This window comes from Coloeus monedula (genome assembly GCF_965178545.1).
Source record: "Coloeus monedula genome assembly, chromosome: 1".
NCBI lineage: Eukaryota > Metazoa > Chordata > Aves > Passeriformes > Corvidae > Coloeus > Coloeus monedula.
Genome location: NC_138781.1, coordinates 51,368,119 through 51,395,737, shown reverse-complemented (window position 1 = coordinate 51,395,737; position 27,619 = coordinate 51,368,119). Strand labels below are relative to the sequence as shown.

General features: G+C 37.0%; 1 protein-coding gene across 1 annotated transcript in view; it reads left to right on the top strand.

The window, feature by feature from the left end:
* CNTNAP2 (contactin associated protein 2) overlaps positions 1-27,619 on the top strand; it is a gene marked incomplete at its 5' end in the record, with an annotated part of 1,036,243 nt that overhangs the window by 333,277 nt on the left and 675,347 nt on the right. Inside the window, one exon of the mRNA XM_082287522.1 lies at positions 24,875-25,068. Coding sequence (XP_082143648.1) covers positions 24,875-25,068 — 194 coding nt within the window. The remainder of the gene's footprint in view (positions 1-24,874; positions 25,069-27,619) is intronic.

The following is a 27,619-nucleotide window of genomic DNA, read 5'->3' as shown; positions in this document are numbered from 1 at the left end:
GAAAATATAAAAATGCTTGCTAGATCCTTGCCTTTGAAGAATTCTAAGGACAATTAGCCTAGGCTCTTTTTACCTTCACTTTTAAAATCTCCAATACCACAATGAATGTCACTACATCTCCAATTGCTTATTACTATGAGAAGGATTTTATGTCATTTTCCTTCTGGCAAAGTGAATGTGGAAGGGGCAGTTAGAATCAACCTGGATTGTGTGAGCAGTCTGGGCTTGTACCTTCACAGGGCTTGCCAGGAATTTAGTTTGGGTATGAACCTCAAAGTAAGGAGGTGCTCCCTCTGAACTAACATTTTTCCAAATGGACAGTATGGAGCTAGCATGCAGTAGTTAGCACACTACAGATCATCACCTTAAATACTACAGTCTCCTTGGGTTGACAAGGACACCTTTGAGCTCGCTAAGAATACCTGTACACAACATAACTCATTATATTTTGATTAAAGCCCTCTTAGGAAAAAGTTATGGAGTTGCCAGTGGTTTCAAAGCTCACTATCCAGGTTATGGTATGTTGTCTTTAATAAGTAGGAAGGATCCTGAAAGTAATGAACAGAGTAGCATAAAAGAGTTACAATCCTGAGAGAATAGTACCATCCACTTAGCTTTTGTGTGTCTATAAGAGAGAGTAAATCACTAAAACATGATTGCATTTTAAAAAGTAAATAAACAGCAGTTCTCTTTCTGTAAATATGTGCTTTAGATAACTACATGTCCTACAGCCCACTACAGTAGGTTTGCAAAAACCATCTCATGAACAGTGTAGATCAAACTAGGTTGTCAGAAGTCAGGACAAATTTAGAGTCCTTATTTATTAAATAATTACTTATCCATTTAAAAATATAGACAATTACTTATGGTGGAAAAAGAAATGGCCTCTACTGATTCATTTATTTATATATCCCAGAAATGTGTTTGTGTGTGACATAGTATTATTCGTGTTGCACACAGTGTAAACAGTATTGCTGGAATGCTTTAGAGAGAGTACAAGCAACTGATGTTTTGTTTAGGGGAGTACTCTGTGTTGTTTGAGGATTTTTTGGGTTTGTTTTTATTTGGGTTTTAAAAAATTTTTTATTAATATGAAGAAATGGCTCTTTCAGGAGGTCCTTTACCTGTGATAGTAAATTAAAACACTTTCATTTTATTAGTAACGTGTCCTTGTGGTATTACTCAAAATAAAATTTTTGTCTCACACTAACTTCAATCTCAGGGTTTGTTTTGGTTTTGTTTCTTGTTTTTGTTTTTCTTTTAAAATCCATAAAGAATTTGGGTTCAGCTCTTTGTTTGCATCAAAAAGTTTTCTCTGTCTTTATCTGCCTCACATCCTACCATATAATCAGGTTTTCATATTCTTCACCTTCAAAATAAGTAGTTAAGCACCCCACTTTGATTTGTAATGTAACCCACAACCCACTTCAGCTCCATAAACATTTGTATCTCCCTTTAGAAGGCAACTGTGAACCTCACTTGGTTGACCTTAGAAGTTGTTTTCTGTGCTTTAATGATCTGGCCCTAATGAAATATTTTTTCATAAATATTTATTATTTGTAGAAGGAGTTCTTAAAAAGACAAATGAAAATGTTTGCACTAGCTCATTCCTCTGAAAAAACATTCAAACATTCATTACAAGAGGATAGTGAATTTTGTGGAGGTGTGGGAAAAAGAAGCATCAAAAAAATGAAAGAAAAGTGCCAAGACATACTCATGCATTGAAAAAGTAACTTTAGAAAGGAAAGACATTACCCTTTTCATTCAAAACACAATCCAAGAAATAAAGTCTGTAGAGAGTGAAGCTCGAGTAATTGCATTAAAAAAAGCATCATTAGCTTATGTTAATTTACCGTAGCCTGATGAATACAGAAAGCATGACCATTTTTTCCAGTTCATAACTAATTTGTTAATTAAAGTGTTCAGAATACCTAATTGGCCTATTTTGTACACGGAGATGGAGAGGAGGAAAAAAAAAGATATTTAGTAATTTTTTTCTTACAATCATTTGCAGAGGCAGCAGTTCCAAGCCCAGCCAGGGACATAAGGCAAAGGGGCAGCTTTCTTGGGCAACAGGGATGGGCACAGCAGATCACCCAGGCTTTACAGGGCAGCTGGCTTTTTTCAGACAAAACTCAGCTTAGTTCATTAATTGTTCCTGGTAACAGGCAGCTGGATTTGGCGGGAAGGTGGTTGTGCTGGTGGCAGAGAGGAGGCAGCCTCACAGAGAGCCATACTGGATCCGTATATCACAGATATACTTTTCCCATATCCTTAGGGTACCAGTGCAGCTCTGGCTGTTTATCCCCAGAGTAGCCAAATTCTGTGCTTTCAACTACTTTGAGACACCAGAGTTTGATTTGACAGTTTCTCAAACAGCTTTGGGACATTAACCTGTAAATAGTTAAGAAATCTCTTTCGGTGTTCTTACTGGCTTCATCTTGAAAATGCAGACCTGATTAGCTCACCGGCTCTGCTCAGAATACTGCCATGGTTTAAGCCTAGCTGGAAATTAAACCTGGAAAAGAGGTTTTGGGGAGACCTTATAGCAACCTTCCAGTACGTGAAGGGAGCCTACAAGAAAGGTATTTTTACAAAAGCATGTAATGACAGAACAAATGGGAAATGTCTCTAAACTGAAAGTATGTTTATATTGCATATTAAGGAAAAATTCTTTACAGTGAAGGTGGTGAGGGAGTGGAACTGGTTGCCCAGAGAAGTAGAAAATGCCCCCTCCCTGGAAGTGTGTAAGGCCAGGCTGGACGGAGCACTGAGCAGTGAAAGGTGGCCCTGCACATGACAGGAAGCTAGGGAACTCTATGGTCTTTAAACCCTTCCAACCCAAACTATTCTATGATTCTATTTAAAAAACTGGGACACTATAATTAAATTGTAGACTTAATAAAAACGGCAAGATTTGTCTGAAAAATGCACGGTAATACATGTTAGAGTTCAGCTAGGTGCCTCTTGAAACCAATGCCTCTAAAGGAACTTGTCTGCACCAGAGTAGACACACTGAACAAGCATGTTGGAAAACTTCATATTCCTCAGACACTGGGGCTACTTTGTTTGCATGGAACAGTGGGAACATGCAGGATTAAAAAAAATCCAAAAACTCAATACAGGAAAACTTGGCCAACCTCTTTTGACAGGTCTGGTATACTTAGGAGCAGCGGAGACTGAGAGTTTAGATATCCTAGACTTGGTTTTATCTACAGACACTTCAGACTTATATACAGGGCTGTGTAAGTACAGAGCTCTGGAATTAAGGCAGAGATGCGTAGTGAGTGCACAGAAGATGCACTGTCAGCTTTTCCCAAGGTCAGTGCCTCTTGCCAGATGCTATGAGTGTTTCATCCTCTCCTGCACACAAAGCACAGGTTTTCCTTACACAGATGGGTGTAGTGCAACTGATAGATTGTTGCTTTGAGCATTTGAGCCAAAGCATTGCCTTTCCCAAATAAGTCATAAACAAGCATAAATGCTGGTAGAAATGGGAGTTATTTGGCTACCATTAAAACCTCCCACTACAGTTATATGCTGAAAGAGAGAAGAGAAATAATGTGATAAAATGAAGCTATTCATTGCAGGATGGGAGAGTGCAGCTATTATTCATGTTTCAGCTTTCACAATAAGATTATTCACAGGAAAATCTGAGCTACACAGTAAGAGACAGAACATTAATACTTATTTTTCTGTATGTAAGTTACTACATAAGTCACAAAAAATATCTCTGGATCTGGAAGAGTCTGACTTAGCATCCAGTCTCATGTCATAGATGTGCTGTTGGTTTCTCTTTGTTTCCTCTCACTTAGATGAAACTAATTTTTAACTCTTTTTGTGTGTAGGACTCACTTTAACATTGATAAAAATGGCCTTCATTTGAAGAAAATAAGTATGTCAACTTGTACTGAGAAAGATCATTTTCTTTAGAAAGCTTCAGCTTTACAGAGGCCTTGCACAGTGAAGTAAAGGTGGAAAGGGAAGGGATGAATGGCAGTTCAGATGTGTTGTATAGATCTCCCTCAGGGCTTTTTGAGCAGGAGAAAATATTTGCTTTGAGTGAGAGAGAATAATTTTTCTTTATTAGGTTATGACTGTAGCTGAGATTTGAGACAGCTCCACTAGACCTCTTGTTTACAAACAAAGAAGGGATGGTGGGAGATGTGGTGGTCAGAGGCCATCTGGGGTACAGTGACCGTGATATAATAAATTTCTCAATATTTGGTGAAACAAGAAGGGGCATCAAAAAACTTCTACACTGGACTTCCAAAGGGCAGACTTTGGCTTATTCAAGAGACTGATTTGGAGAGTACCTTGGGAAACAGCCCTTGAAAACAAAGGGGTCCAGGAAGGATGGACATACTTCAAGAAAGAAATCTTGATGGTACAGGAGCAGACTGTCTCTATGTGCCAGAAGACGAACCAACGGGGAAGATGACTGGCCTGGATGGGCAGTGAGTTTTGCAGAAATTCAGGGGAAAAAAAGAGGACCTTTCCCCTTTAGAAAAAGGGGCGGGCAACTCAGGAAATGTTTAAGGATGTTGTTAAGTCATGCAGAATGAAAATTAGAGAAGTGAAAGCTCAATTAGAACTTAACCTGACCACTTCTATAAAGGAAAATAAAAAATGTTTTTATAAATACATTGATAGTAAAAGGAGAGGCAAGGAAAACCTCAATTCTTTATTGGACATGGGGAAAATATTTAAAAGGGATAAAGAAAAGGCTGAGGTACTTAATACCTTCTTTGCCTCAGTTTCCAACAATAAGAGACATTGTCCTCTGGGCAAATGGCCTTCTGAGCCTGGAGAAGAGGAGGCTCAGGGGGGACCTTATCACTCTCTACAACTATCTGAAAGGAGGCTGTAGCCAGGTGGAGATCAGTCTCTTCTCCCAGGAAACCAGCGAGAGGATAACAGGGCACAGTTTTAGGCTGGACATTAGGAAGTACTTGTTCACAAAAAGGATAATTGGACATTGGGATGGGCTTCCCAAGGAGGTGGTGGAGTCACTACTCCAGTGGTGTTTAAGACTGGATGTGGCACTCAGTGCCATGATCTAGTTGACAAGGTGGTGTTAGGTCATAGGTTGGACTTGATGGTCTCAAAGATCTTCTCCAACCTAGCTGATTTTGTGCTTGTCAGGTGACTATAACTCTGCAGGGTGATAAACTGTTGGTGTAATTAAGAAGCAACAGTTTAGTTATGCTGACACAGATAGATGATATAGATAGATATAGATAAAGTAAAGAAGTTATACTTTCTGTGTTGTTCTCTGCATGAAGATTTGTTGTGCTGGAGTTCAGCTAAGGACAAAACAACGTTCAGAAAAAATGTTAATAGCGATTTATCCCTTTCCTCCTCCTATCTGCACTGGTTTTGGTCTTCTGAAATGATCCATTTTTTTGCCTCTGATATATAGTTCACGTAGGAAAATATTGTTCTATATTGAACATCTTTGGGAGTTTGTCAGCCTGATAAGAAACAAATGAATATCAACAATGAACAAATTTTTTTTCAGAACCCTAAACTTTTCTGACTGCTTCTAGGACAGATTTTTATTTCTTTTAGGACAGACTTGAATTCTTTATAACAAAATTTATTTGAATGGCCAATTTTCCAAGTCACTCAATGTTAGATAAATAGTCTCTACTGTGAATCATGAGGCTGTATAATGTGATAAGCAATGGAAAAAAAGAATTAAAAGCTAGCTTGCTTGAAATCTGCTTTTCGAAAAGTTGTGTTTTAGATGTCTTTGCTTTTCAGTATTGACTACCATCGAATTTAGCATTCCTGCTGGGCTTTTAGAAACTCAAATCCCAGTGAGCTAATTTTGCTTTGGTTAAGAAAGTTGTCAGAAATTATTTGATTTTTGTAAGGATCAAAGGGTCCTCTGGTATTTAAAAATAGGCACTTGATCATGTCTATAATTAGATAATATTTATAGATCAAGAATAAGTTATCTTATAGGTATCCCTGTCTTCCTTGTTTTTGCTAGTACAGACTGGATGATATGAAGATGACTCAGTTTTGAGGGAATAGTCAGGTGACACTGACTAATGTTGTAAAAGGTAAGTAAACAGGATTAGTGCTTAGTGAAACAGGGCAGTGTGCTTTTGCTGAAATGGAAATCTTGAGTATTGCATAGTGCTGTACTGAGATGACTTTAGCTGACATTCTGCCAAATGTAGAACACATATAGAAACTAGATGTTTCTTTCAATAAAGAAGCCAAAATATTTAATATGTACAGCGGGAGATGGTACTTGAACTGCTTTGCTTTCTTCAGTATCAAGAAGTTGTCTCTTTTCTATGGTGGAGAATAAAATCTTCAACAAAAGCCAGTGCTGGCTTTTTGATTTGCTGACTTTAGCAACTGGTCAGCAACATGCCCCATAACACATTGTTAATACATAGAGGTGATTGTTTCTTATACATGCCAGTTTCCAGGTGGGATTTTTTTGGGGGGAGGAGGGAGGGGGAGGGTGTCAGAAACTGAAATATTATAGTTTATGACTTAAACATTTTCTTGAAGGACTTTTAAAACTGTATTACAAAAGCTGCAGAGAAGACTACTGAACCCTGAATGAGGCCCTGACTGAGGCCTGACACTGCTCGCTGATGAAGATAAGATAAAGTAACAACTCAGGGCTGGGGACATTCACAAAGCACAGGCTTAACACCTCCAAGGTGGAGACCACAGCCCCAGGGCAATCAGCTGCCAGGCTGGCACAGACGCCCTGCACCAAAGGGTGGAGGGAGGAGAGGCTTTGGGTGTGTGCTGGAAACGCCTCTGGTGAGAGGCGCAGTGACCGCCCATCCTCCCCTGTGCAGAGGAGCCCAGCTGAGGGACCCTCACCCAGGGGGGGAAGCTCATCCACAGCAGAAGGGGTGACACGGCCCATCACAGGGGCCCCCCAAAGGGGTCCCCAGACCCTGCACCAGAGATGAGGCAACAGACCCTCAGTGTTGCAAGGGACAGTGTGTCAAGCCAGCCCCTGCAAGAGGAGGCACGTGGGCATTCCCACCTGGCCATGCCCACCTGGCCCACAGCGTACATTAATCCACGGGATTCTGCACTCTCTGGTGTGTGGTGTGGTGGCGAGTGGCGGCGTGGCCACGGCGGTGACAGGAGACCCTCACCACCAGCAGACCAGATGGAGGGGAGCAACGAGACATCGTTGGGACCCTTGGATGGGTGATATGCTTCCACCTAACCCCTGTCACCTCTCCCTGTTCCCCCAACCCCCATGCACACTTTTTTCCATTTCTTTCTTTCTTTTCTCTTCCCTTCTCTTTGCCTCTTTTACTATTAAATAAAATACATCAATTTTTTGGCATCAACATCTAGCCTCGTTTGGTTTTAATCTCGTTTCTGGGAATATTTTGAACCTTCTAAGTTCTTTCCAGTTTATGCAGAGACTTAGCTTGCTTTGCTTTTCTGGGTTTAAACCGGATTGTAACAGGGGGTATGTTCTTTCTTTTATTAGTATCTAAATTAGGCTAAAATGGTTCGCAGCTATCAAGAAGAAAAAGTTGAATGCTAAGTTTAAAAAATAACAGGTTTTGAGAAAAACCAGAGGAGCTATTTACTACAAGCCTAATTATTGTGAGCAACCTCCAAAAGTTGCTTTAATAAACTTCTAGTTTCTAGGCAAAACCAAATTCTGCATATTATGCACTGAATATATGATGTTAAGCACAGTGGTAATGATGCTTTAGCTTTTTCCTTCTCTTGAAACAGCAAATAATGTGGAATTCAGCTAAGGCAGCAACCAAGATATTGACCAGCAATGGCTGTTTGGTAAGCCATGTCCAAAGTCATGTGGAAAGGAGTCTTATAGCTGGGGATCAAAGCAAAGACACCAGAAACTGGGTAGCAGTTGGCAAAAAGTATTTTTAAACATTTCAGTTCTCAGGTTTCCACTAGACTTTAATTAAGGAACTGTATTGAGCCATTCAAGGGGAATATTTTTCCTGCAGTTGAAGCAGAGGCTGGATCACCTTGCTTTTAGATAGGTGGTAATGGGCACCCTTTGATAAAGAGCTGCTAGTTTACCAGCTCACTAGGTGTGATATGACAATTCCTGTGCTCTTATCTTGTTCCTTTACAGTTAGTCCCTCTATGAGGCTGGAGTCACAATGACAGGGTTTGCTGGGAAATCTACAGCCTTATCCAATTTTATGGATGATTGCAACACTTTCAGCCTCTCAGACTCATCTACAAAGGCAAGGAACTTTAAAAGAACAGGGGAAGTTGATAGCAAATAAGAAAAAAGACAGGAGACACCTCAAAATAAATTGATTTAACCTATTGGCACAAGTCCAGAGTTTATTGAAAAAGAAGAGTTGGGATGATGAACTAAAAAGTACAAACAAATTCCTAAGTTAGCAGAGATAAGAAAACTACATAAAATAAGGCTTTGGTTTGCCAAGAGCATTGGGTTATCAGAATCATTAAGCCACATCATTTCTAGTCACAGCTATTCCCTTCTCTCTCCATCTTCTGTTCCCTGAAAAGAGAAGCTTTCTCGTTTTAAGGCCTTTGTCAATGGTAGGCTTTTCTATTCCTTGTTAAGAAGGTTACCACATTTTTTAGCTGGTGCATAACAGCAAAAATAGGTTGTCTCCATAGTCTAACTTGCCTCATGAAACACAGCTGAAAGCTTAGCTATAAAGCTTACAATTATTTCAGAAACTTACCATATATTACATTACAAGCAAGTAAATTGAAGGCTGTAATCATGGCTTTTATCTTGCAAATTTGCCCTAAGAACTTTAAAGAGGTCTAAATATGATAGCTAAGGAACAGGATGCTACTGATCAGAGTAATAAAAGGCACTGTGAGATTTCAGCTTTCTGTCAAGATGCTAGAGTGTATTACAGAAACTACTTTAATTATGTACTTTATTATCTATAACAAGTAAAAATTGACTGGTTTACTTCCAAAATTTTCAATTAAATATAGGCATTATTTTTTCGTGACACTGGAAGCTCATTGTTAGTTTTTTGCAGAAAGTCTTTGCCGAGCAGAGGTGGTACTATTAAGTATTCTGCTTTCTCCTTTTGTAATAGACAAATGCTAATTCCATCTTATGATACAGAAATCGGCAAAGCCCATAATACTGTCCCAAAAGATGCTGATAGCATAATTTAAAATATAATGTTAATACTGGAAATATAATAGGGGCTGCTTTTACGGATGATTTTAAACTATCAGCAGCACCAGCCAAAGAAAATATTTTTAAATCGATTGAATGTGGGGTCTATAAAAGACTTAATTAAAAAAAATTAGGCCTAGATTTAGTTTTGATATTGATCAATAGCAGTAGTATTAGTAAATATTGACAGAGTTTTAAATAATGAGTATTTGCAACTTTCTGACAAATTATATTTCAAATATGCTCCTCCTTCCTACTCCCCACAAAGCAAAACTAAAGATTTAAAGATGTAAAAACTTGTATGTATTTTGGCAAATTGAATAGGAATGAGCTAAACTATAGAAGATTCCATTAAATTGGAAAGAGGAGAAAAGATAGATTTGTAAATGTATATTGGAAAACCGAGCCCCTAAATGTTGTTAATTTTCCAGGCAAGTCTAGAAATCCCTTTGTGTTTTTAATATTTAATGGAGAGGGTGTCAGTCTTTTTTCCTTATAGCTTGTATGGAAAACATAAGGTAGGAATAACATGAATTCAGATCCGTTCAAACAAAACTTCATTGATATGCAGCGGCTACAGAACTAATTCAGAAAACTCCTCTTGAAAAATTAGGACACACTTTAAAGTGTAGTTGTCGTAGCCCTATCTGGTTCAAATTGAAGGGATATGTTGCACTGCAGATAGTGCTAGTGAAGGAAGATTATGTAAAAAACAGGATCATTTGTGTTTGTTCCTAAAAGGACCCTCAGGCCAGAGAGTTCGTAAATGTCTTTCCTGGATTTTATTAAGCTAATGTACCATGTCTGCATTTGATTTCTTTTTATTCCCAGAGGGATTATATTGTTCTTTTTAACTATGTTTGCTTGGAAGTATATAATGTAATTCTACAATACAGAGTTGAGCATCTGAGCATCAAACTCTCCTTTGCCAGATAGATAGATAAAGCTATATAAAGAAGTTCACCGATTTATCTAAGAATTCCTTTGAAAGAAGAGCTCATGCCAAATAAAAGAGGTAAACTCCAAATGATAAAGCTAACCTTTTATAACAATTATCCTTCTATAAAAAGAAGGATTTTTTTCATGAATTTTTTTTGTCTCTGTTGGTGATTTGGCACAGTCAATTAAAATCCCTGTAAGTGCCCAGAAATTCTCTTTAATAGCACAATAAAGTTTGGATATGTGAGAGGGGGTATAAAGATACTTGCCGTTTGTAGGTATAAAAAACAAATTCCCTTCTCTAGATAAGGAGCTCAAGGACTTCCGCTTTCTCATAAAGGAAAGGATTCTTCCCATGGAAAGGATTCTTTCATAGGTTGAGAAGATTTTAGGAGCTTGTTTGCATTTTATGTTGTGTGGTAATTTAACTTCACCAAAAAGGACATGTTTAACCTATTGCAATACTGGTACCCTCTGTATCACACCCATTTCCGTGACCTCAAATTCCATCAACAGTTATTCATAGCTAATGGAAAGTGACATCACATCATAAAGAGAGAGATCACCAAGAAAACTTTTAAAATGTTTTAAGACATTAAAAAGCTGATGGCAGAGGCATTGTTAGGTTTGTGGCAGTGTGCAGTGATCATCAGCCTGATTGAAAAATGTGCAATAAAAATTGCTGTGATTTTGGAATTCTGGAATGTACATGGAGATTTTGCAGTTGCTTGATTCCTGAGGCTTGTCATTTCAGAAACTCAGCTTTAGTGTTGAAGAAACTTGTCACTGCAGATCTGGCATGATAGAGTGTAACACAATATGTTCTGACTTGCATGTAATCCTTTAGCAGATGAGTGTAGCTCCAGGGATGTTAACATGACACAAGCTACTGTTTTAGATCATTTTCCATGGTGCTTGGCAATGCTAGCCTTAAACATGAATTTGTCAGGCAAAATTGTTCAAAGCAGGAGAAAATCAGTGTCAACTAAAACTATTTTAATAACTGTGGATTCGAGGACTTTTATGATAAGATCTAGGAATGTAAAAATGTTGGCTGTGATCCAAAGATGCATTGTGCTGGGAGAGATGTAACTGGGAATTTTGAGTCTGTAAATAAAGATGGGTTGAAACTTTAAGCCCTGATGAATGTTGTGTCCAGAATACTTCCCCACATTGTTTTGCTGATTAAGAATCAAGTATGATTTTTCTTTTCCTGATCTTTAATGAAGACAATTAAATCCCAGTTATCTTGTCTTTCAGATTTTTAAGTGAGTGTGTAAACCCGTGATCTTGCACATTGCTGATCTCATTGTCTGGTTCCACAAGATGCACTCATGTCTCTTCTAAGGTCATTGTGCAGATACTGACACTACTCACTGCAATGAGCTGTGAGCACAATATTCAGAATTTTAGACCTTGTAGCAAAATATTGATAAAGATAGCATGATGGAGTTGCATCTGTTATAGGGCAAGCTGAACCAGCTCTTATTTTTGTGACTCTAGTATTTTTGCACTGATGCAAGCAAAAGACTGTTGAAGGAAGATGACTTTTTTTCTAGTCCCATTTCACTGACTCCTTTGTGAAAGTATTGGTGAATGTTTTGTGATAAACTTTGCTTTTAATATATTAAAATTTTTCTTCTTCAAATCCATGACATTAATCCATAACTTCCTCTACAAGACAAGAGTTTGAAAGTTAATATCTAATTTTCTGTTCTTCTTGTGCCCATTTCTACTTTTTCTTCCAGAATTAATTCAAGAAATTCACTGTATGTTTCTCGTCTCCAGGGGCTCATGTTGGTTTTTTGTTTATTTTTGGGGGTTTTGTCAGGCAACTGTACTACTTCTCAAAAATACTTACTCAGAAAAAAAGTGGAGATCGTTGACCATGAGATATCAGGTAGGAAAATATGAAAATTGAAGAAATCCACTTCCATGGCAATAAGATTTCCCAATAGCAAGAATTCTTAAGAAATATAATATCAAGTGATATAATGAATAAGTAGAGGTCAATGTCATATGGAAAGTTGATTTATTGTCCTGATGCAGAAAATAGTTGCTACTGCTGATCATGCAGGGTTTTTTTAAAGGCAAAATAAAAAAGCAAGTGTGCTAAATCAGGAGGATTTATTATTGAGTTGTTTTCTAGAGCAGAAATATTACCTGACTTGGCAAATTTAGCAACAGAATTTCAGGAAAGATTTGAGCCCCTGTAGATTGGATGTTCTTATTTAAGGAGAGTAGGAAAGCTTTGAGGGAGTAAGGCTCTTATTTTATGATCTTAATAATGTGAAATACATTAGCCTGTGCAAGACAGTCAGATCATACAATATTACCTCATCCCATCTCTTTTCAAGGTTGAACAAGGCCTGGTCATTCAGTCTCTCCTCATAGGATGAGTGCTCCAGCTCCCTAATTTTTTGGTCCTCCACTGAATTTAGAGTAGCACAGGAAAATTACAAGCCCCAGTTGAATGGGAAAGTGGTGTCTGGGGTTAGAAAACAAAAGCTGCAAAAACAAGAGGCATCAGGAGGAGAAAACCAGCAAAGAAATACTTTTGAAGTGATGCACGCAGCCTGGAAAAGTAGAGCTGTGCCTGTCATTGAGATGTTGTATGTCAGGATCCAAGGGAAGCCAGTGAGAGGTGACATTGTGGCAGGAATGTATTACAATCCACAAAATTAGGATCAGCAAGTGGGTGCCATATTCTTTGAAAAAATTCAGAACGTCTACAGATTGGATACCTTAATTTCATGTGAAGTTTTAATATCTGACACCTGCTGGAAGGGCAGTACAGTGGGATGCAGTCAGCTCAGTTTTTTGGAGTGTGTCAGGAATAATTCGTGATATATTATACATTTTGATATATAAAATTAATATAGTTATGGACATAAATGTTTTTACTGGACTAACATTTGTGGCAAATTTGCTTTGTAAAATCCACGGCAAATAAAACTTTCTTCCTCCAAATGATACTTTGCTTCTACTAATAAGGAAAAAGAAATTCATTGTACTAATAAAAAATAAAAAAGAAAAAACTTTCAATGGCTTCATAAGCATTAGCTAGATCTTTTAAGTGACTCTGATTTTTTGATGCTTAATTAACATTGCCAAATCAGAAGCTAAATTATGGGATAAGATGCTTTTAAACCCACAATTAACAGCATATATTTTTTCTCTTTCATTCTTTCCAAAAACCTGTATTTAAACCTATATTCTAACCATAATAGGAACAATTATCATATCTTACTTTCCCTTCTTAAGCTGTGTGGTTTTGCCTGTTTAAAACATTTTTATGGCACAATAATCATAGGATTCAATTTTTACAGAAGTAGTGATTTAGCTACTTTAGTGCTTTATAAGCTCTTGCTGCATACTTATTTCCTGGGCTTCTGCCATAAGGAAAGTCCCTCTGTCTTCAGTAGGAATTGTATCCATAGCTGAAAGCAGAGTAACACCAACTGTCTGTGATAAGTGGCTTTCTTCAATATAAAAGTGAATCAGGAGAGCATGGAAAAGCTGTCATACAGTTGCATGGATGTTCCTGGACAATTTATCTTGAGCTGCAGTACTGTTTCCTTGTCTAGGCTCAGCAGACAGAAATTTCCTTGAAGACTGCTAGTAAGATTTGCTTGTTTCAGCATGCAGGAAAAACCATGAGCTTTATTCAAGAAGAGAATGGTGTAAGTCCTGTAAGGTCAGAGCAGCAAGCTCTATGAGGATAGAACCCTGGGTTGCACATTTATGGTGAAGTAGGAGAAATTGTTAGCTTTAGCCATACAGTATTTCTCATAAAGTTTCAGAATACTGTTTATTTTCACAGTTGTCTGTGTGAGGCAAATGATGTGTTACAGCAGCTTACACACACACAAACTAAAGCTATTTTTATCCTCACTTAGGTATTTTCTTGCCTGGGCATTGCTTCTGCCAAGTCAGATGATTTCTGTCTTGAATACTCCTTGTGTAGCTGTGGCTGTTTCCTCATCTGCCAAGTGCTGCTCTGTACCAACAGAAATTACTTAGGTCAAATCTGCAGTCTAGCTGTTTGAGGTGGTGTGGGTTGTTTTTTTTTTTCCTTTGGTTGGGGGAGTGGATATATTGAGTTAGTCTAGACATGCAAAATTCTTTTTTCTTCTCAGCAGTGTTGAATCCTGACAATGTTGAAAAAAATGCACTCAGAACAAGTATTTCAATCTGTAGCCTCAAGAGCTTAAATGAAGAGTGTGGAAGCTGCAGAGAGATTAATTTCAGCCTAGGGAGCCATGCCATCCTAAGAGTATTAGAGGGCTAATGGAGGCAGGGGGAGAAGTGAAGGTGATTCAGGATACCTGAAGTTAAATCCTGCTTTGAATCCTTCCCCAGACTCTATATGTTGAACCTTCCTACTCTAAAGCTAACATTTCCATATTCTTGTCCCTTCTGTGAGTTAAAATTTTAAAAAGAAGGGTTGGAGTGTGAATTTGGGGCTTTTAATTTATTACAGTGTAATTTTTGAAATGCTCTGCTGAATGAACTTTGAGTTCTCATTAATTTATATTGAATAAAAATCCTAGCAGAATTTCTTACCCTGATTGGTGTCTAAAATGTATCAGACTAGTTAATCCCATGAGGGTAAATTAACATTTGATGCCACTGGTAAGAGCACTGATACTTTTATTAGTGTTATAACTTCTGCTGGCTTTTTTCTTTTCCCCCTCATATAGTCTCACATGATTATAATGATTTTTGTATACAGTGCTATGTTTTGGCTCAAAGGAGTATAAATTCGTTCGGGAATCATCATTATTTATTAGTAGTTTACCGTAGACCTCAGGCAAATTGCTGCCCTAAAAAGCTGAATTCTACTGTAGTATAGTCCTATCTTGAAATGAACATATCATTTTGCAAATTAAAATAGAGAATAAAATTGTTCCTCCCATGTTGTTGCAACTCTGCATATGATATCAATAAATGTTTTGCTATTAGCAAAATAAAAGCCGTGATATGAGCTTTCATCACTAAAATGGATATAGTACAGAGTAATTTTTAAAAATGGAATATATTTTCTTAATGGAGAGAAAGGATAAGGATCTCGGTACTGCTTGCAATAGATGCATTAATGAAAAAAAAATTTCTTTTAGCTTTGCTAAAACAGAAAATGCCACAAACCTCTTGAATCAGCTGTACATTAGATTTAAAAAGTCATCTCTCAATATTTCACAATTCTGTGCTCCTGCTTGCTGAAGGAAAACCAGTAGAATTAAGCACGTTTACTGGGACAGACTGAGCAGTACCAGTAGCTTGTATTCACGTGTGGCCCTGGTGATATCAGAGTTCCTGTGATATCTTGAGCAAGGTCTGATTCACAGAAGCATTTGGAAGCAGTGGCTAATCAATGAGGCAGACAGGAAAGAGCGTTGTCCTTTTCTCAGGATTGAGTCAATACCACATTGACACAAATAAGAGGATAGTATATCTCCCTCTAACTGTTCATTTTCTTGGCAATTTGCATATGGAAAAGATTCAAAGAACTCTTTTTGGCTATTCAGAAAATTTCAGTTGCAATGGGTGATTTATTTTTTTACTTTCAGTAATTTTGTTCCATGGATGAGAACCTCTGTATGAAAATTCATTAGCTTCGTTTACAATTTTTTTTGTGGAAAATTACCAAAATACACAGTGATTTTACCACTCAAGAAGAGAGGAACATTTCAGACTGCTTTATTAACAATTTTGAGTTTTGAGAATTCACCACCATTTGGGTTGAGACCAGCTTCTCATAAATTCCTGTAAAATGGGATTTCAGGTTTGAAATTTTGAGCAGATGGAAAAGTATATAGAGGAAAAGCAGGTTTAGCCTGGATAAGAAACACTAGGGAAGAGTCTTCAACCTGAATATATTCCTGAATGGATTCTTTCTTGCCAATCTCAAAAGAACAACCTTATAAAAAACCAAGCAAACTAAAAACCCCAAACCACACAAAGATCAGTAAGAACAGCAAACTGGTAGAAATGTAAAAACAGTAACAGAGAAAAAGTGTGCAGTTTTCAGATTCTGTAGCAGTCCAGGAGCTGAGCCCAAGTGGGTGTTGCAGTCATGAGTAGCAGCCAGCAGAGGTTGACTGTTGGCAATCATTAAGGGAGCTGGACTTCACTGTATTTAATGTCAGGAGCCGGGTAATTTTTTTTTTTTTTTTGCTTGCTGGGCTAAGACTCTTTAAATGCCTGAAAGAGCTGGAGGGAGTATGCCAGGAGCATGGCATTTCAAGGGAGATTTTCTTGTGGGAGACACAGACCAGGAGATTTGCAGTTGAAAAACATAGATAGAAAAACGAGAGAGTTTTTTGCACATCACTAGAACACTGGTATGTACTGAAGCACAGTGGCAGAAACTGTGTTCCCTACAGGATGCCACACAGCAAGTCTCTGTAAGACTAGAGGCTCAGCTTTTGTCTTTTACAGCTGAAGACTTGACATAGAACAAGATATGTAAACCTGAATTATACGATTTAATCATTTTTCATGTGCAATCATTTGAGGGAAAAAAATTAATCAAGATAGGCTAGAACACTGTGGTATAACTTTCAGTAATTCAGCTTTGCCTTTCAACAATTTGTGGGCTCAACTAATGGGAACAGGATGACTTAGGTGACTAAAATGTGTAGGCGTCTCATTGCTGAGAATCAGCAATGGTATCAATCAGGTGCTGGAATACCTTAATTCCTTTTTCTCTGGCATCTCTACTAAGGAAGTATCACAGCAGCTACAAGGAAGTGTTGTAATGAGCTCATATCTGTATTTTAAAGTGATGTATTTTGTATTGAATGCTATTCAGTCACAGTCAGTAAAACTTTGCTATTTGTGATCTGACCTTCATTAAAATCTCGATAAGAATCTGCTAATCAGGGCTCGATTACTCAGCAGAGACACTGCCGAGGTAGTATCTGCTATGCATAAACTATACACTTGCTAGTTCTTTCCAGGGATATGACCTGAGTTGTCAGGAAAACCCCAGTGCTGCAATGGATAAACATACAAGGAGAGATTTGTGTCATGATACTTGCAAAGGTGATGTGAGGAAAGTGACATCTCTCTACTCTCTACCTTGTCTTTTGTGTGCCACTGTGGTTATTTTGTATGCGAGGGATTTGTGTGGCAGGGTCCAGCGATCCGTTGGCTTGCCTCAACTTTCCACCCAGAAAACAAGAACACCTCATGGAGAAGAAGCTGCTTGATGCCTTGAATACAGATGATGTGCACAGAATATTTAAATCTCGTCCAAGTTTTGTTTAAGATTCCATTAGGATGCAGTTGTGAATGAGCTTCTTTTTGCATATGTAATTAGAAAGCAGAACAGATGGGAAAGGCATAGTTTAAAGTGATGTGTTCATTAAAATAACCAAAGCTGCAAAGTGTTTGTTCCCCAACAGTGAATTCAGGATATGAGACTCCTTAGGTTTATGACTTTTTTTTCCCCTACTTTGAGTCTGACAACTGTGAATGACAACAATGAGATCTCTTTTGCATCAATTTTTGTTAGATATCACTACTGTTCCTTAGGGCAGATTGACTGTTCATTCCCTGTTCATATGTGGTGTGTGCTCAGTTAAGATATACTAGGAGGCAGTGGGTATTAAGAAGCAGACACTACATCAAGGGATTTATTTTAATTGCATTTACTGTAAGAAAGATCTATTGGGATTTAAAAAATAATATAGTGATTTTAGTGTTCTTTTAAAAAAGACCTATGTGGGCTGTATCCTGATAAGTACTGCTGTCCCTTGGGTTATTTCTACTTTTAACTTTCAGGTTTTTAAATGAAAATAAAATAATTTTAAGAAATATAATTAGGGTTTTTACACAGACACCCTGTCTATTATTTTACTAGAAGGCAAGTCTTCTAAAATTAGTCTAACAATGTCCAAAAAGTATTTGCTAAAGTGAATAAGGTCTGATCCTTACTCTCCTCCACCAAAATAGGAAAAAAGTTGTTTTTAGGTAGTTTAAAGAAATGAAAAGCATACCCCCTTTATAGGCTTGCATCTTTCAGCTGCTATGAAGGAAGGCTCATTTGAGAAATGAATATTGGATCTTTCCAATCTTCTACTCCTGCAAAATGAGTTTTATTAGATGTATTTTATAGGGAACTTAGAGCTTCAGAGCTTACTGGCTCTTAATTTTTGCTGCACTTCTAGAAAGCTGTTGAAACTCATGGAGAAGTAGGTCAAAGGTTGGATCTATTTTGCCAGTTTCTAGTAAATATGGTTTGATTTGGGGTAAATTCTAACAGTGAATTCTAGAGAAGAAGATATCTAGTCTTCATTTTGTTCTCTTAGTCTCTCATGCTGCTATTTTCTCAGTATTTTTTACATTCTAAATATCAACTTTTTCTTCTTCTGAAGCAGAATGTTCATTATTTGCCCACAATCGATATTTTACATGGTCATGTCTGCAAATGCATCCCTACTGTTATGTGCTAAAAAGAAGAGCTTTTCAAAAATGCAAAAGCAAATCCCTACCCTGAAGATAGGGAATGGATTATAAATCCAAATTTAGCTAGAACAGCAGATGGATACAAGAAATAAATAAATACATGCTGTTTATGATAAGGAAATAAATGTTTGTCCATGCCAGTACCAGGGAAAGATTGCTTCAATTAGAAGTGAAGCCCTGTATGAGGACTGGAGCTTCTTTGTTGGAGGACTCTACTAAATACATGGTAAATGCGACCCTCCCTCAAAGCAGGTTGAAGTGCAAAGTCTTCAATCATCCAAGATTTCTGTATAAGCATAACTTTTCTCAGTGTGGCAAGACCCACTGTAATGTTCTGATATTGGAAGGGACCTTAAAGGTTATCTAGTTTCAACACCTTCTACCAGACCATAAAACCCCGTTCAACCTGACCTTGAACACTGACAGGAATTGGGCATCCACAGCTTCTCTGGGCAACTCATTGCAGTGTCTCACCAGCTTAGGTGTAAAGAATTTCTTCCTAATGTCTAACCTAAATATACTCTCTTTCAGTTTGAAGCCATTCCCCCTTGTCCTGTCACTACACACCCTTAGGAAAAAGTCCCTCTCTATCTTTCTTGTAGGCTCCCTTCAGGCACTAGAAGATGACAATTAATTCACCCCAAAATCTTCTCTTTTCAAGGCTGAACAATCCCAGCTTTCTCAGCCTGTCTTCGTAGGAGATGTGCTCCAGCCCTCTGAGCATCTTGTGACTTCCTCTGAATTTATTCCAATAGCTCCACATCCTTCCTGTGTTGGGGTTCTCACAGCTGGAAGCATTTTATTTTCTTTGAGTAATGTCTTTATCTACACTGCATTATAAAATAGACAGAGGAAGACAAGGCAAAAATGAAAACCTCCATTGATGTCCTACTTAACTGCGATGGTGACAAACAGTGCAGGTATATTTATGCCATTTAGAAGTTTGGGTCTCTTATATTGCTTTCTAGGGTGCTGTAGAAAATGGCTGCCCATATTTTCTCTGAAGTGCAGTAAATGAATGATCTCAGTGTTTCAAAAATTTCTTTTTTGTCTTGATTTATCTTTTATGTAGCGGAATGACAAGCAGTGTCTTGGAAAATAGCAAGGTATCAAACAGTATTGATTTCATGCTATTGCAGTGACCTAGAAAGTGTTATTTCTCATTGAAAGATTATGTTGTGGTTTTCCCATACAAATAAGAAGATTCAAACTCTAGGAATGTTTCAGGCTGTTATTACATAATCATTTTAAAAAGCGTATTTTTTGTTTCCTTGCTGAAAGGCTATAGAATTATTGTAGGATTAGATAAAATAATCCCCTGAATTGTAACTACAACAAAACTTACATCCCACATCTATGATTTGCTGTCTAATGAAATTTCTGAGTAAGGATCCTCTTATTTTTAATTCATGTCATTGACACTTTTTTATTACTGATTTGAAAAGAGTAGGATACTAGACTTACTGCAGTACTGATATTTTTAATTTTGTGATTTGAAGTAGGGAGTGATAAACAAGTGAGACTAAAACAAGAATGGATTCTTCCAGTGCAAATTAATGTTTCCAGTTTTCATCATGAATGAAAATGGAAGTTCGAAATTTTCAAAAGAATGATTTCTAACTGAAATGGAACAGACATTTTCAAAACTCATCAGTGTCCCCCTTCTTATAGATCTGTAAACTCAATAGCCTATGACAGTTCGTGTCAAAGTATAAAATCTGTGAGCCTATCCCAGCTTTGCTGCTTACTGACAATTCGTCATGGGGAATGATAAGAAAGTAAGTCTAACTCATCATCTTGGCTGTCTTTTTGTGCAGTAAAGGGGAGGTAAGTCACTCCCAGGGGAGGTAAGTCAGTCCCCAACTTTGAATAGGGAGCTGAAATGTGTAATTAATTAAAAAGAAGAAATTTTACATGAAAAAATAGGCCCATGTTGGCATAAATTCTTTATACTCCTAGAAATAGATTGTGCTATCTTTTACATGTGTCATTCAGAGATAGACTATGTTTTTCATGCTGCTTGCTGTTCCACAGAATGAACCTGTGGAATAAAATGCAATAAAAATATGAAACACATTGGAATATTCCTAATTTAAAAAAATTAAGTCTTTGAACTTCAAGTCTTGTAATGAAGCTAATACTGTTTGTTAGCAATTGTTTTTATTTGGTGCAAAATCATTAACAATTTCCACTTTTACAAGTTCTTAGCATTCTGAATACAGTTTTACGTCTCCTGCATAATAAGACTTATCATGAGTGTTTGTTTCAGTAGTTTGGTCAGTCTGCAGTAGGAGCAGATCCAATTACTTGTTTTGAAAACAAAGTTCTATGAAATCTTTCATAGCTGACTTTTACCACAGGTATGCTCTTCCTGGCTTTGTTGATTGAGACTTATAGGCTTTTATGCACAAGAAAGTTTCTTGGGTCCTCAAAGATACTTGGGCCACATGCTCAGTGCTGACTTTACTCTTGTTGGACTTGGAGTTCTCTATTAACAAAAATTCATGTACAGTCATTCTTGCTCAAGGTGAAATGAGTTGTCCTGTGTGTAGTGTTAAGTGCTATATGGTATAAATCAGAGTATCCAGTGACTCTTTTGGTTCATGTCACTGGGTCAATTATTTTGGCTGATGACTGGTTGAATATGTTTAATCACATTAAATTCTAGGATAGCATAAAAATAAAAACAGGAAGAGATATTGTATGTAATTGAATTTATTGTACCTTTACTACCAAAAAACTCCATAAATGCTCCTAACCTTTTTTAAGGAAAGTCAAGTGTATTATATGCATCTGTTTAGTATCTTTAAAACAATTTTTTAAGCTCTAATCTACTTCTAATTTTAACTCTTATTGATTTCATAGTATATTGTGCTATTTGTCATTAAAAGGCAGTACATGAATTAAAGGGAGCATTGAATGAAAAAACATGTATCCAGTGCCTATTTTTCTACTGTAATAAAAAGTGCAAATAATAAATGTAATAAAATTCAGGATATAGCCTATAGCTATTAAAAATGAACAGTTTACACCAAGGTGTGAATAATAGCACTGAATAGAAATTACTCAACAGATTTAATACACCACTGTAGTTTCAGTATGACGTAAAGTTCCCTGAAAACTATTAACTGCTGTCATTTTGATCCTTCCCTAAAGATAATTCATTATCCTTTCATAAGGTATTGGCCATAAAATTCTGTTTATTTAAAAAATAATGACATATTGTGGAAATTAGGTTTGATTTCCAAATTCCTCACTCCTTTAAAAAGGCAAAATATATTATTTATCAGTAACTCCTCTTTTCCCAATCCAGTATCACACCAGCTTCTGAATTCTGGTGAAGAAGCTGGGATTTATTCAACAAAATATTTCATGATATGTGGAACTGTAAGCATGTGCACATTTATGGGGAAATGAGGTTTTTGTACCTGCTTAGATTGAATGAAGACACAAATGCACTTAAATTCCTCCAGTGAATTTGGGCTGTTTCAGGATTGTACTGTGGGGAAATTTGTATGTAATACAATATTTTCATAATCTATTTAGAGCATGCATCTGAAAAAAACCCCTAATAAAAATAACAGGGATCCTTGAACCACTAGAGGTTACATGTATCAGCAACAAAATTAACAAAGTAGTCCTCTCCCCCAAATTACATATCTTGGTGAATCAAAATGGAAGAGGACAATTTTAACTGATACTCACAGGCTGCTTCTGGTGACTGGCTGAGGACTGCCCTGTGCACTCAGATTAACCACCATTCCCTTACTATGCTGGTCTGCTCAGCAGCACATTTAGCTGTAATGCAGCATGTTTCTCCTTCATCCTTTCGACTATTTATTCCTTTACTTGCTTGGAAGAGCCAGAAGGCAAATCTAAAACTGAGATATGGGATAATATTGTTTGCTGCTCTTTGCAACATTGACAAGAAGTCTTGTCTCTTGCTTGTTAGAAATGGTTCTAGGGCAGTCTGTCTTGCAATGCCAGTGTTTCCATCTCATGGCCTAGATGTGACTACTGTGTCACATCTCTCTAACTTTTCTTAAGCATGATGTGAAAAATGCTTTCCAACTTTTCTTACATAAAAATAAATAACCAAGAAAAGGAGTGCTAGCACTCAATTTTTACAAACTTTTCCAAGGATTTGTAGGTGAAGACTCTTCAAAACCTAGTTGCAATTTACAGTGAATGTTTAACAATTACAGAAAGACAAAATCCTGTCTCAGTAACATGAATGTACTAAATAAAGAAATTATATTTTGTTATGCTTCAAAGTCTTTTACTTTAAATGTGCTTAACAAAAATCTCCTGGATTAATGTAAATCTCCTGCATAAGTAAAAAGTTTAAAAACCATAACATCTATTTTAACCTTCATAGCACTATAGTATGTCATACTTTCTCAACAATTGCACTGATGAAGGAAATTTTAGTGATTGACTCTTTAACTTTGTCTTTCATAAATGCTTTTAAAAAATGCTTACATTTGAACCTTATTTTTTTTCTGTAGCCACCAAAGCTTTTTTTTACAAAGATGGCTTTTGTACAGTGGCAAATTTTTTTTGTGTTCCATCAGTCTCAGATACGTCAGTTTGATGAGGATCTTAGGATAGGGAGAGAAAACACCATCTCTGCTATTACAAGAAGTATGTAGAGCTCACTGTTCCAATCTCCATGCATAGAAGTTATGAAGAAGCTCTATTTTGTTTTGAGTGATCAGGTACCTTTCTCTGCAAAACTAGAGGTAGTTTGCATTTGGGAATGTGTGGGAATTTTTTTGCTGCAAGTGCTTTTCAGTAAGGGTGTTTTTTTGAGTTTGTTTTAAAGAGCATTTAACTATTCCCTACAGCTAAAGTATCCCGTTTACTTTGCTGGGTAGAGCAGTGAGAAAGCATCTATTGCAAATCTTGAAAATTTTAACAAATTAGTTGTCATTGGTGTAGTGCTACACTCTTAATTACAATGAAAGGCAACCACTTAAGGCATCAGATCATCCTGTTGATATGACAACATTATAATGTCCAATGACCCGCAAAGGTTAAAACACCTGTAGCAGCTGAATGAGTTTTAGGGTTGCTTAAGACTGAGGCAATGCTGCCGCCTAATGATGGGAGTATATAAGACGCAGTATAGCAAAGTTTCTTGTTTGGCAAGCAGGCGAGGCTTTTGACATCAATTGAAGCGTATAAGTGAAATTAAAAGCAAGGAAAATTGGCCCATGGACTAGACTACATGATTTGGTGGTGTGCCAAGACATTTATTTGGTTCAAAGCTAAAAGCAAAATAAAACCCCTGTAAATCACATCAAGTCTGTAAACATTTTGTTTTCTGTGTATTAATGTCTGTTATGATGATAAAGGGAATAATATTCCACTTTTTCTCTGTTTTGATAGATGAGGTTTTTTATTTCATTTATTTCCTAATACTTACCATTATAATAGATATATCATTATAATATCTATCTGAGAAATTGTATTATTCTCTGAAGAATCCTAATACAGTTTTCCCCTTAATATTTTTATTTCAGAATAAGAAATTGCATTAATGTCTCAATACTATATTTATCTATGCATCACTGGCCTTCTTTATTTAGAACAGTTTAATGTAGTCTAGTGGCTGAGAAGAATATTAACAGTATTACTGTCAAGTTAATTCATAGACCCATAAAGAGCAATAACACTTGTGTAAGGCATCTGCCAAAGTAATCTGTGACAGATTTTACAATGAGCAGATCAAAACTGGATCTAGCCCTGAAGTACCTGCTCCTTTCTAAATTCGTCTGGTAGATCTTTCAGTTTGGACATGATAGTGAAACATAGAAAAGTAGAGATCTAGCTCTTATTTCCTTGTGTTTTTTTTCTATATTATCTCTTCAACTTGAAATGTTATTGAAAAGGCATAGAAAATGCAAAACTTTTTATTGATTTGTGCCTTACTCTGACAAAGGACTTCATGGCAAATTGGTCAACCCTTGAACAATTATAATTTGGCCAAAAGTAATAAACTGTAATTAAGGCATTATGAAGGCATTGACTAGTTAGCAGGCATCCCACTAAGTCATTGTAATTTTGTAAATATCAAAATAGGATTGGGGCAACAGAGTTAATGTACTTAAAGCCTATGCTAAAGTTTGTTCTGCATTCTTTTAAGAGTAGGAACTCATATTTCTTTCACGTGTGTTCAAAATTTTTTGCTATTCTGTTCCTCTCAGCTGGGCTGACTTCCAGCAATCAGCATCTTCACAATGAATTCTCATCAAAGCAACTGCCCGAGATCTAAATCTCTCTTCTGTTACAACACAACAGGTGCAGGAGGTTGGTCTCCATCAGACAGTGATCATTACCAGTGGCTGCAAGTGGATTTTGGGAACAGGAAGCAGATCAGTGCTATTGCAACTCAAGGCAGGTACAGCAGCTCTGATTGGGTAACTCAGTATCGGATGCTCTACAGTGATACAGGGAGAAACTGGAAACCATACCACCAAGATGGAAACATCTGGGTAAGTAGTTGGTATGAAGTGGAGGCATATGCTGTACTGATGTTGATTGACTGTATTTTTTGGAACTCTACACCTTGTGCAACTCTTCAGTGTTGATTATATCAAGAAAGAACAGAGCTTTGCTCAAAACACTGTGATTCAAGTTGCAGCTTCTGTAAGGAGGGTTATCCCCAAATTAGCAAAGCCCATTTTGGGGTGACGGTATTTAGCAGAATATGCAGATATTTTTTGGTTGCTGGTATTGTTCAATGAGACTTATGCTTTGCCTCCTCTTTCAACTAATGTCATGGAGTGAGACAAAATATTGGTTTTGAAAATTCTCCTGTTAAAATTTTGGAGGGTAATTTGTTCTTTGTTTGTACATGTGCTGGTGAGCAGTTTTGTCAGGTATGCATTATTTTCCATACAGGTGCTACAGGGATGTGTTTGCTTTGGCTGGGATAGAGAGAATTTTCTTCACAGTAGCTAATATAGGGATGTGGTTTGAATTTTTGCTGGGAAGAGTGTTGTTAACTCAAGAATGTTTTCCTTACTGCCAAGCAGTGCTTGTACAGCCTGAAGGCCTTTTCTATTTGTCAACCTTCTCCAGCAAGTAGGCTGTGGGTGCACAAGAAACTGGGAGGGGACACAGCCACGACAGCTGATTTCAACTGACCACTGTGATATCCCATACCATATGGAGTCATCCTCAGCATATAATACTGGGGGAAGGACTAAGAGGTCATGTTCAGAGTGATGACATTTGTTGTCCCAAGTTACCATTCCATGTGATAGAGGCCTGTTTTCCTTGGGATGGCCAAACACCTGCCTGCTCATGAGAAGTGGTGAATGAATTCCTTTATTGCTTTGCTTGAGTGTGGTTTTTGCTTTACCTATGAAACTGGCTGTATCTCAACCCATGGGTTTTCTCACTTTTCCTGTTCTCTCCCTCATCCCACTGTGGGAGAGTGAGTGGACAGCTGTGTGGTGCTTAGCTGCTGGCTGGGGTTAAACCATGACAAGGGATATTTATGCTATAATGATTTTAGGAAAAAGCATATAGTTTGTCTTTGGTTTTTACATTTTTTCATGGATAAACTGCTAATTTCATTCTTGCTGAAAACAGTAGCCTTCTATTTTGCTGATAAAAAAATGATAGCTATTACTTTAACATTCCTTATACTCATAGCATTTCTTTCAGATGGTGTTCTTTTTCAAAAGTATAGTTTGAAAACAGCAAAATGTTATCATTCTTTCTGAAACCAAATTAAGTGATTAGCTATTATGCCAAAGCAGACAAGATTTAACATAGTGATATTTTAGATTCACATTTTTGCCAGATGCTTCTTTTATTAAGGTCTGTTATTAAAAATGAATGTCAAGTATAGAGCATAAGGTGAATGATTTTATCTGTATAAGAGAAACTCAGTTAATATGTGGAGTGCATAGAAACAGTCATTTTTTATTACAGTATTGATTTATTGAAAAAATCTCTTCCATGTGCCAGATAGGATTCTGAAAGAGGGAGGACTTAAAGCTGGGGAGAGATAACCATGAAGAGAAAAAAGATTGGATTTTTGGCTTATATTCCTTAGATTTTTGGATATAAATGTTCTTCATCAGGGTAGGGGACAACTTATGCTTAAGCTTGATAAATACAAAAATTTCTCGTTTAAGGCCACGTAGTGTAAACACTAAATGCTATAAATATTTTTATATACTTACTCTAAATGTATAAAAGCTTCTCCAACAACTACTGTTGAAACCACCAAGAGTGGGAGAGAGCTTTGCAGCTGGCTGAGTGAATAATATATAAAGCAGAACAGTTAGGCTGAGGAAAAATATGCTCCTAATAACTTTTGGTGATGCCTAGTTTGGTTGATTTAGTTACAGCTGTGATTGCTCATTTCCAAAGCAGACCAACTTTCTGAGTGAGGGATTTGTAGCAAGTCTTTATTCTTATACCATCATTTAATACAAAAATATTGATAGTTTCTCCATGAAAGAACATTTCCTGTTTCTCTTCATTAGCACTTATGTATGCATGATGGATTCAGGGGAATACTGTTGGTCTGTTATTCACCATTGACATCACATGCAAGAGAGTGTGATGAGCCATGCAGGTCTGCTGCTTTTTATTTGGAATGCTATGCCTTTGGGATATACTCTCATAAGCTGGTTGCTGGAATACTGCTCATGTCCTACAATTCTTACCCAATATCAGAAAAGCAGTTTAAAAAAAAAAATGCTATCTTATCCCTGCTTTCTTTTTAAGAATAAAAGTGGGCTGTTACCAAAAAAATAAAAAGACCACTGTTCTTTATTCTAATTCTGGTTTGCCTAAAATAGCATTGCTTCAGTGGTTAAATGATGCTTAAGCTTTGGGTTTATCTTGAAAACACTGTTTATTAATTATTAATAAATATTAACCTTTATATGTTCTGAAAACAAGGGAAGTGTCTGAGCAGGGAGAAATTCTGTGGTCCTATTGTAGTAGTAGTGTTACAAGGAGACTGACTTCCCCGATGTGAAAACAGGATGGTGTAGAATTTCCCAGCAACTGCTCTGCTTA